Here is a 12003-nt window from a genome sequence, read left to right as displayed (position 1 = left end):
CCATTTAATATATGACACAAAGAGTCAGTTTTTTTTGTGAGGCAGGTATCTTGAAGTTTATTCACAACACAAACCATTTCTAAAGTTATATTATCACAGATTTACACAGTGTGTGGGTTATATCCCCACTAATGTTAGTGTATGTTACTTTTACAAAACTGATTGCCTGAATTGCACTGTCTCCATTACAGAGAAAGTGACTGAAGCTGAGTCAGTTACCCTTCTTATAAAAATCACATGTGATGATATTATATAATTGTTTTAATGGTACAGCCCCCTGTATGGTCTGGAATCTATGCTATAATATAACATCCTACAATTCGAGGTCCACTTCAGTGAAAAATGTTGAATTTCTTTCATTTCCTATCACCTCATTAAGAGTTGGACTGTCAGGGACACCGAGGAAATTATGAGCAGTGAGAAATATCTCAAACTATTCCACGTATACACTGAAAATACTCAATCATATCTGTACTCTCCCACTCTCCCAATAATATCTGTTCATTCAGCCACCACAAAAAAATCTTTCCGTACAAACTGGATCTTCAAAATTATTTCTCAGCAAATTCCACTACTGGCTTCCTGGAAGCTTATCAAAACACATTTGTTTAGCTAGGGACATACACAATCCCATCTTCAGCACCAAATATAATGTACAACTGAAAGTTGGTAAATAAATATATATATAAATTGCCACAAGATGGTGCTATTGTAGAAGGGAAATTATATTTTGGTTGGCCAGATTGTTAGATTTCGTTTTAGTTCATATTTACTTTTGAGTGATACCTTATGTCTCAGAGTATAGATTGCTTTCTAAATTTAAACAATATTGTTTGAGCTGATGGATTCATACTATTTGTGGGTAAGTTGCAGCATAAATAAGAGGATAACTAATTCAATATTGATCCATTACATTCAATCCATGATGGCAATGCGATTATAACAGGTCCTGTTTTCCAGGTACAGCACATAATGTATTGAAGCAAGTAGAGCAGAATCTTTTCACATGTGCAGCATGGAGGAGCAGCAGGGAGTTTATGCACAATAAGAGAAGCATGAATTTATATAATTGATACTGATACCACAAATGTCTCACCATAGACATTCACATCACAGGTATGGACACATTAGCTGATGGATTTATAGTTAAGTCATCGGCATGGTGGCACAGTGGTTAGCACTGCTGCCTCACAGCGCCAGAGACACGGGTTCAATTCCCGACTCAGGCGACTGACTGTGTGGAGTTTGCACATTCTCCCCGTGTCTGCGTGGGTTTCCTCCGGGTGCTCCGGTTTCCTCCCACAGTCACAAAGATGTGCGGGTTAGGTGAATTGGCAAGCTAAATTGCCCGTAGTGTTAGGTTAAAAGGGGTAAATGTAGGGGTATGGGTGGGTTGCGCTTCGGTGGGTCGGTGTGGACTTGTTGGGCTGAAGGGCCTGTTTCCATGCTGTAAGTAATCTAATCATTAGTATACACTTTTAAGTGCCACATATCTGAAAGGCCATTAAAAACGTACACACATTCTGTATAGTTTTACTAAAATTGTTTCAAGGAATAGAAACTATTAGAGAGTTTGAAATATTGGGGCTAGTTCCACTGGAGCAGAAAAGGCTAATGGATATGAATAGAGATTAATAAAATTCTGAACAACTTTGATAGGGTGAATGGGGAAAATCTATTTCATTTGATTGCAATTTAAACATATATCCAATGGAGCAATGTGAAATCATTTTACACAACATTTCGAGGACAGAGTATTTTGTCACATGGAAGCATTCTGGTAGAGGTGCGATTTTACAAGAAAATTGGACATCTTTGAAGCAGATAGCACACTGGGAAGAGAGTGGAGCTGGAGAATTCCTTAAGCAGCATCTTGCAAACTCACGATCTCGCAATGTAGAAGGACAAGGCCTGCAAATACATCTTCAGTTTCCCCTCCAAGCCATTCACCATCCTGACTTGGAAATCTATCACCATTCATTCATTATTCACCATTCATGCTGGGTTGAAATCCTGAAATTCTCTCCCGAGGACATTGTGGGGCATGTGGACTGTTGCAATTTAAGAGCACAGCTCACTACCACCTTCTCAAGGGCACCTACGGATGGGCAATAAATGTTGGCCCATGAGTGATGCCCACATCCCATGAGTGACTTAAAAAAAATGGATTTTAGATTTCCTGAAAAAAAACCTAATTAACAGAACAGCCTCCTGCCTTGACTGTCATTTTCCATCCGGTTGAAGATAGTATGACCTTCCTTACACCATCCTCTTAACCAGCCTTGAACTTCCTGTTATTAGCCACCTCTCAGTCACCACCACCTTCTTCACCACCCTGTCAGCTCTGCATTACCCTCCCTCCACCTCCCTATTCACCTGCCCACTGCAAACCTCGACTCTGCCACCAGCCACCATCCTTTCATCAACCAGTCACCTCTAACCAACCCCACACCACCACCACCACCATCTTAGGCCTTACTTTCCAAAATTCTGGCACCAAACTCTTTCCTAAACAATCACTGTCACATTGCGCTCCCCTGTCCACCTCTTTCCATTCCCACATTAGCTAATATATTGCTGCACTCCATCACTGCTATCCAACCCCACCACAGCCACTTCCAGCTCCCAGAGAGTGAGGACTGCAGATGCTGGAGATTCTGTGTCGAAAAGTGTGGCACGGGGAAAGCATAGCACATCAGGCAGCATCTGAGGAGGAGGAGGGTCGATGTTTCAGGAATTTTAAGACCGAAGAGTTGATTTTTCTGCTCTTCAGATGCTGCCTGACTTGCTGTGCTTTTCCAGTGCCACACTTTTCGACACTTCTATCTCCCAGCCTAATTGATAGCAGTGGTCCAATCTCCCATTTGACTTTGTCAGCAAAGTAGATTAGATTAGATTAGATTACATTACAGCGTGGAAACAGGCCCTTCGGCCCAACAAGTCCACACTGACCCGCCGAAGCGCAATCCACCCATGCCCCTACATTTACCCCTTACCTAACACTATGGGCAATTTAGCATGGCCAATTCACCTGACCTGCACATCTTTGGACTGTGGGAGGAAACCGGAGCACCAGGAGGAAACCCACGCAGACACGGGGAGAACGTGCAAACTCCATGTATTGGTTAGTGTGTATGGTAATGAGGACAGGAGTGTGATATTGGGTGTTCTTTGAGCTTCTGGTACTGTGATGGAAGCCTGCATAGCCAGAAACAAAGAGGGTGCACCAAAACCCCGGGCTGATATGTTAATGTTAGCGAGTATACCTCTGAGTGCCTCTGAGTGTTAGATTTGACATTTCTTCCTTGGGATTTTTAAATGTTTAGTGGATGACTGTGAAAATAACTGCTGTCCACATGAATTAAAGAGGATTAAATAAATCTTGGAGCTCTAATGGCATTGTTAATTTTCATGGTATTTTCAACATTAATTTGAAGATTGCAAACTGCAATTGGAACATATTTAAAACAGTGTATAACCCTTTTACAAAGGACACACATATGAAAGAAACACATCTACTTCATTCTTTATAATGACTTGCTGGGAATGTATTTTATGAGGCAAGTAATGTGCTATCGTCATCTCCCAGGCATCCACAAACGCCACATTGATGCCCTCAAACATCTTTCTCATCACTAAGTCAAGTTGATAGGAATACCAGTCACTGCTCTGGAGGCTGATCTCCTGTGAAATGGCCTGGACATTGGCAGTCTTTATTACAACCAGTGTATCTGGGCTCCTTTCCAGCAATCGTAGAATTGACCTGCGGATGTTCTGGAGCCTGCGGATGTATGGTTCAACTGGGAAAGTGTTGAAATGACACCAAATGGTGAAGGCTATAACAGTGTTCTTTCCACCTTTAATCTCATCCAGTTTGTTTGCGATGAATGGCAGGTCCTGACTCAAAGTAGGGGAGATTCGGATTGGTATGCCATGGGAATAATATTCCATACCAATTTTGTTTACTTTCTCCTCAGCAAATTGAGAGTTGATAAGTGTATTATTAGCAGCTTTCACAGTTCTAAGACCTAAGACAGAAGATTACCATAAATCATTACTTCTTAATGGAATTAAGTAAGGAAAAGAGTGCAATATTGTACAGGTTAGAAACTTTAAGAAGAGGAAAACAAAACAGCATCTCTATTACAGAAGAGAATGTGAACAAGTGTCAGAGATTGCAATAGCATTAAGAATAATGCAAAAGTTAGAAGCTTTAAAGTCAAAAGAATAAGCGGTCACATTAGAGAAACATAGCAAGAGAAATAATGCAAGTGCACGATTTAATTGCAGAAATGGGTCAAATAGATGATAGGATTGAGCATCGTGTAGAAAACAATTTCCAAGATCCAGGATTGCTTCAAATGTAAATATTAAATCACAAGCTGAACAACAAATAAACTATTCTATTCAACATAACCTATATTTTATTATGCTACAAATATAAACAAGTGACAGATATGTTTGAATACGCTCTATAAGATTTTGGCAATTATTTTAATCTGAGAGCAAATAAAATGTTTAGAAGATCAACATATAATAGAAGAATTGTAAGTAGCAGAATTGTTACGGTGCAGAATGAGTCTAAACGTGTGGTGGTGGAAAAGCATAGCCGGTCAGGCAGGATCCGAGGAGTAAGGGAGCTGATAAAATTACCTACAGTGTGGAAACAGGCCCTTCGGCCCAACAAGTTCACACCGATCCTCTGAAGAGTAACCCACCCAGACCCATTTCCCTCTGACTAATGCTCCTAATAGTAGGGGCAATTTAGCATGGCCAATTCACCTAACCTCCACATCATTGGACTGTGGGAGGAAACCGGAGCACCCGGAGGAAACCCATACAGACACAGGGAGAATGTGCAAACTCCACACAGACAGTCGCCCAAGGCTGGAATCGAACCTGGGTCGCTGGTGCTGTGAGGCAGCAGTGCTAACCACTGAGCCACCGTGCCACCCCTGATGTCTTGAGCATAAGCTTTTCATCAGGAATGTTGTGGTGGGGGGCCTAAGGGAGCTGACAGATAAGATTACTTACAGTGTGGAAACAGGCCCTTCGGCCCAACAAGTCCACACTACCCCGCCAAAGCGCAACCCACCCATACCCCTACACATCTACGCCTTACCTAACACTACGGGCAATTTAGCACGGCCAATTCACCTGACCTGCACATCTTTGGACTGGGAGGGAGGGAGGGAGCTGGGGGGAAAGTATCTAGGAATGCAATTGTGGAGGGTGAAGGTGGTAAATCGGAGTGGAGGGTGGAGCGGATAGATTGGAAGGAAGATGGACAGGTAGGACAGTTCAATAGGGCAGTACCAAGTTGGAGGATTGGATCTGGGGTAAGGTAGGGGGATGTGAGATGAGGAAACTGGTGAAATCAACATTAATCCAATGTGGTTGGAGGGTCCCAAAGTGGAAGATGAAGCACTCTTCCTTCAGGAGTCGGGAGGCTAGGATTTGGTGGTGAAGGAGTTGCATGCCCTTGGAGAAGTGGGAGAGGGAGTTGAAATGATTGGCTACAGAGTGGTGGGGTTGTTTTGTCCGAGGGTTCTGGAGATTTTCTCTGAAATATTCTGCAAGTTGGCTGCAAGTTGGTGTGATAAGATGACAGGACATCTTATGGATGTGTATGCAAAGCATGATTCAGCTGGCAACAGACTGCTGATTGGTTTGTGCAGATGTGACCAGTTGTGGATGCTTCAAGTCATCAGTTTGATGACAGCTCTCTGATTGGTTCCCAAGAAAATGCTTAGGAATTTAGAAGATTACTGCTGGCCTGCTGGAAAATCAAGTTTTGTATCTCTATCTCTCTGCTGTAAAGGCCTGAATAAAGCCAGTTATATGTTTCCGTCCAGTTGCTGTAAGCTGTTGCCATTAATTGGGAACTACGAGACTTTGCATTTAGTGTACCAATCACTCTGTGCCTTCTTTGAAGAAGTAAAACAAATTGGAGAATAACAATTGAAGAACAGAAGATAATGGAAGACAAAAGGAACAAACTCATTAAACCCTGAGGACTAGTCCTATTGAATTGTGTTTACCCATTTTGTTCCCTCCACCTATCACACAAATGTTTTCTTTTTTGTTTAATGGTGTCTGGCAATATGTGTCTATAGTGATTTAAAAGGGGATTCGAGGTTTAATTGTACAAAATTAGGTGGTTGTTTTTGACTGGTGCAAACATAATAAGCCAATTTACAGCATTTCTGTGCTGTCAACCTCTATGATTCTATGACTATGCTGTATCCTAGACCAGTCCCCAGATCTGAGGACCCATACAATGCTACTCATGATCCAATTTGAATCTGAATAAACTCCAAAGTCACATCTTCTTGGACTGTAATAAATCCCACAAAGACTCATCAACGTTTCAATTCCAATAATATTTCTTTCTCTTGTGAATTCAGATTTCGAAGCTCATTTTTTTGTTAACCTGTAGAGATCATTCATAAAATTGTCCACAATTCCCCTGGACGCTCAGCTACTGTTTCAGAAAATAACTCCAGGATGAGATATTTCTGTTATGCTGAACAATTTGAAAGGTTATGATTATTTCCCTTGATAGTAGAAGGTGAAAAAGAGATTAGTTTGAAATTTTTGGGATTATAAGGGGCTAAATAGAATAGAATTAGAGAAACTGTTTCTATTACTAGAAGGGTTGATAATCAGAGTGTACAGTTTTGAAATGTTTTGCAAAAATTTTGAATGCACTTAGGATAATGCACTGATTCTCAAGCTCCAGTACTTCCAGGTCACCATCAGTGTGAATGAATTATCTGTCTGATGGAATCAGTTTAACAGAAAAGCATAGCTAGGTTTCTAGACTTAGAAGTAGTACTGTTTACAACAAATAAGAACAAATAATTTCTAATCACAACTAAACAACTGTGAACTTTCAACACATTTTCTTGACGGGTCTTACTTTTTCCCTAATTATCCATTCTTCCTTTATGTTCCCATAAAATAACAGGATTTTCCTTCATTTTACCGGCCATTGTCCTTTTAGGTCTCATTTTACTTTCCTAATTTCTTATTTAAGCTTTTTTGTAATTTAGGGATTCTGCTGTTTTGAGCCCTTAATATTCACTATAAGCTTCCTTATTCACCTTTCTGCATCTACTCTGTCAAGTTCCCCAAGAATTTTGTATATTTTAATAAGTTGACCTCTTATTCTTCTATATTCCAGGCACAGACTTTTCAACTTCTCCACATACAGCAGTCTCTCCATACTTGGTTTCAGCCTATAAACCTTCCCTCCAATGCCAATACATCTTGCCTTAGATAAGGGGTCCCAAACTATTCACAGAATTTCAACTGAGGTCTGAGTAGTGCTTTGTAAAATTTCAGCAAAATCTCCCTACTTTTATACTCTATTCGTTTTGAAATAAAATCTAAACTTCCATTTACATTCCCTGTTACCTGCTTAATTTGGATGCTAGCGTTTTGTACTTCATAGGTAAGGGCTCCCAAATGCCTCTGGTCTGTAGCTTTTTGCAGTCTTTCTCCATTTAAATAATATTCTACTCCTCTATTCTTCCTGCAATAGTGCATAACCTTACACTTTCCCACATTATATTCTACTTGTCAAGGTTTTGCCCACTCATTTAAACTTTCGATATCCCCTTCAGACTTTGTGTGCCATCCTCACCATTTGTCTATAGCCTACTCTTTGTGTCAGCTGAAAACATGGCTATAGTACATTCAATTCCAGCATCAAAGTCATTAATATAAATCATAAATAATTGTGGTTCAACACTGATCCACGTGACACTCCACTAATTACAGATTGCCATCCTGAAAGTGTCCCCCTTATCCTAACTCCCTATCTTCTGTTATCCATCCAGTCCCCTGTCCATGTCAATATACTACCTCAAACCCCATAGGCTTTTATGCTGTTAGATCACATGATGTGTGGTATCTTATCAACTGTCTTCTGAAAATCCAAATATATTTCATCTATCGCTTTTCCTCTATCCATTCCATTTATAACTTCCTCAAAGAATGCTAATAAGTTTCTCAGATATGATTTCCCTTTCATGAAGCCATGTCAATGTATGTGTTTTTAAATGCTCTGCTATTAAATCCTTTTCAAAAGACTCAAATATACTCCAATAACTTACATTCAGCTAACTAGCCTGAAGTTACCTGATTTTTGGCTCTTTCCCTCTTTTAAATATAGGAGGAGCTCTCCTGTTCTACACAGCTCCATTTTCATGCAAGTTCTATCAGTTCTTGTTTGCCAGCTGCTTCAGCCTCAGTATTGCAGCCCTGGGAAACCTAGCCACTGTTGTTGAATTCAGGTGGCTGAAAAGAAATGAATGTGGAATCTCTTTTGAATTTTGAAATTACTGTTTCACTTCTGCAGAGTGAGCTAATGAGATAGGTTATTCTACCCCCATGGTTAAATTGCAAATGGTAGGTTGTGAACAACTTTCACATGTCTAACAATTTGGCACTGTCTGCCCATCTTTAACAAGGTAATTCTAGTCTGGTGGCCAGGTAAACCTCCAAATTACCTCACTTACATCGAATTTTTTGCGATGAAGGTTGTGTTATCAAGAAAACTGACGTTTTCAGCAAGGAAAAAAAAGCCTCAAAAGACACCACATTCTTTTCCTGTTTAAACCCGAACAATAAGTAAGATCAGTGGCTTTAAATAGCTTTCACTTTTTAAGGGTTTTTGAGATACCTAACCTTTCATCAATAGACGATAAGACAAATGAAGAGATGCTTGAAATTGCAACAACAAAATTAACTCAAAATCACAAGATCCAGACAGTGACTTGTCAGTACTTTGATCCTTTGAACAGAGCTAAAAATCTACAGAGTTGTCTGCTGAAGGGCAAAGTGAAAGGCAGCTGGAAGAAGGATTGACCTTGATGTACTTGTTGGCAAATATCACAGAATGCTTGCAAACAAATTAAAGGAGATGTGACAGATTGGACCAGGCAGACACAAGGATATTCTGATAGTAGATCTTCTGGTAGAGGTAGCTACAAGATTTATACATTAACCTAGAATTGATCGTTTTGCTTTATGAGTGTAAGTATTCCAAATGTGTAAACCAGGCAGTAGTTAGTAACAGCAAAGCCAGGATGTTACTTATTGTACAATGGCTACAGGTATGCCATGAAAGAAATAGCTGAGTAAATTAATTAAACGTGCACTAGTTCATGGAATTACATCTAAGAACTGATTCTAATCTGATGAATAAATAGTAATTAAGGACGATTATGGCACAACATTGAAACCAGATGGCTGATTCTAACCTGGTACAAATCGTATCAAATAATCAAACCACTGGCGTATTGTGGAATCTCCAAAAATATGAACAGTTTTCCCACGAAGACAGTTTGTGACACTGGCAGGAGAATTGAAGCTCCGAACATTACAGCTTGTCGATGTCCATTTGTCTTGAAAATAAAATCCAGATGGTGAAAGCAAAGGCTTGCCAGGCACACATTTTCCAAGGCTTACACCTGAAAATAAAGTTCATGGAGACTTGAAAGGATTTCAGTCACACATTTTCTGATGCTGTTTATCATTACAATATGTCCTCAAAGCATTTTCACATTAAATAGTCATTGTTTACTTGGCAATGAAAAATCAAATTGTACTTTTTATTGATTGCATGAGAAGTGTACAGTCAACAACTATGTTCCTGTGAGAAAAGTCCTATCATGGTCTTAAGTTGCAACAATATGGAGGAGGCGGTCTTCAGTCTTTGTAGGAGCACATTACTGCAGATGCTAGAATATGTACTAAAAACAAACAAAATGCTGGAAATCACAGTGAGTCAGGCTGCTTCTGTGGAGAGAGAATGAGCTAATGTTTAAAGTCTAGATGACTCTTCACCTGCTCTTCTTATGCTGAATCACAGGTAAGGAATATTCGAACAGAAGGACGTAAATAATAAAGTTTTAATCAGAAAGGGAATCAAGGTTCATAGGGAAAAAGCTGGAAAATGGAGTTGAATATTATCAGATCAGCCATAGTCTCATTGAATGGTGGAGCAGACTTGATTGGCTTAATGGCTTACATCTTATGTTCTTATAGTAAAGGATGAAATGAAACACAGTATAGGACATTCCCTAACATGGCATGTGGCATGGAGGTCAAATAATTAGGTAAGTTAGAGCTGTTGAGATATCTGGTCCCTTTCAACTACCAAAGCAATTAAACTCAGTGCCTGATGTTCCATGGATGACATTCCTAATCAATTAAGGTCCGTAAGTAAACAATTAATGGCGTTTAAAGACCTCAACCAACCATCTCAGCTGACACCCCAGTAGTGAGAATAGTGGCCGCTTTCCTGACAGGGAAACCTGGCTGAGTGTGCAGGGGGAGATGCAGGGACTCGATATGCCCCAATCTGGAAGCAATTGGGCATCTGGATCGGAGCTGGGAGTGCCTGCTGAGAGCATCAACTGCCCTGGCTTGGAAACCTGCTGACTCAGAATCACAGAATCAGACAGCACAGAGGCAGACCCTTCGGTCCAACTAGTCCATGCTGACCATGTTCCCAAGCTAAACTAGTCCCACCTACCTGTGCTTGGCTCATATCCTTCCAAATCTTTCCTATTCACGTACATATTCAAATGTCTTTTAAACATTATAACTATAACACCATCCACCACCATCTCTGGCAGTTCATTTCACACACGAAACACTTAGGAAAAAGTTGCCCCTCATGTCCTTTCTAAGTCTTTTTCCTTTCACCTTAAAAACATGCCCCCTAATTTTGAATTCCCCCACCTTAGCAAGATGTCCCTTGTTGTTCACTGTATCGATGCCCCTCATGATTTTATAACCGCCTACACTCCAGTGTAGAAATCCCCAGCCTTTCCAGTCCTTTTTTAATATCTCAAATATTCCATTCCCAGCAACATCCTGGTAAATAATTTCTGAATCCTCTCTAGTTTAATAATATCTTTCCTATAGGAGGGTGACCAGAACTGCACACAGAAAAGATCTCATCAACATCCTGTACAAACTCAACATGGCATCCCAACTCCTACACTCAAAGATCTGAGCAATGAAGGCAAGCATGCTAAAAACCTTCTTAACTACCCTGTCTACTTGTGACACAAATTTCAAAGAATTATGTGTGTGAACCCCTAAGTCTCCCTGAATGACACACTATCCATGGCCATCCCATTAATTTTATTAGTCCTATCTTTGTTTGTATTAACAAAATGCAATACCTCACCTTTATCCAAACTAAACTCCATCTGCCATTCCTCAGCCCATGGACTCAATTGATCAAGATCTTTTTGTAATCTCAGATAAGCCTCTTCACTGTCCACCATACCACCAATTTTGGTGTCTTTCACAAACTTACTAACCATGCCTCTTATATGCTCATCCCAATCATTTAACTAAATGACAAACTAAAGTGGACCCAGTAACAATCTCTGTGGAACACTGCAGATCATAGCCTCCAGCCAGAAAAACAACCCTCCACCACCATTCTCTGTCTCCTACCATTTAGCCAGTTTTGTATCCAAATGGCAAGCTCTGAAACCTATGTGATCTCATTTTACTAATTAGTATACGATGTGGAAACTTGTCAAAGTCTTTACTAAAGTCCAAATAAACAATATCTATCAATGTAATCTCAATCTTTTTGGTTACTTCATTAAAAAACCCAATCAAGTTTGTGGTACACTATTTTCCTCACACAAAGCCATTCTGACTATCCCTAATCAATCCTTGTATCTCCAAATACATGTTAATTCTATTTTTCATAATCACCCTTAACAATATACCCACCACCAGTGTCAGACTCAGCGGTCTATAGTTTTCAGGCTTCTTACAGCTTTTCTTAAAAATGGTACAATGTTAGCCACCCTCTACTCCCCCAGCACCTAACCAGGTGACACAAATATGTCTTCTAGGAGCCTGTAATTTCCTCCCTAGCACCTACAATGTCCTGGAATATGCTTTATCAGGTCCTGGAGATATATCCACCTTTATGTTTACTAAAATGTCCAGCACTTCCTC

General features: G+C 40.1%; 1 protein-coding gene across 1 annotated transcript in view; it reads right to left on the bottom strand.

Annotated features, from left to right (window-relative positions):
- Positions 1–3271: 3271 nt before the first annotated feature.
- LOC122555265 (NXPE family member 3-like) overlaps positions 3272–12003 on the bottom strand; it is a 69687-nt gene continuing 60955 nt past the window's right edge. The window contains exons 5-6 of the mRNA XM_043701085.2: positions 9270–9479; positions 3272–4028 (exon numbers count right to left, since the gene is read on the bottom strand). Of these exons, the coding sequence (XP_043557020.2) occupies positions 3484–4028; positions 9270–9479 (755 nt within the window). The 3' untranslated portion in view covers positions 3272–3483. The remainder of the gene's footprint in view (positions 4029–9269; positions 9480–12003) is intronic.

Source organism: Chiloscyllium plagiosum, unplaced genomic scaffold, assembly GCF_037043375.1.
Source record: "Chiloscyllium plagiosum isolate Xiang-an unplaced genomic scaffold, Cpla_swu_hap1 HiC_scaffold_12, whole genome shotgun sequence".
NCBI classification, from domain to species: Eukaryota; Metazoa; Chordata; class Chondrichthyes; order Orectolobiformes; family Hemiscylliidae; genus Chiloscyllium; species Chiloscyllium plagiosum.
Note: the sequence above shows the minus strand (reverse complement) of the source record. Positions and strands in the feature narration are given on the sequence as shown.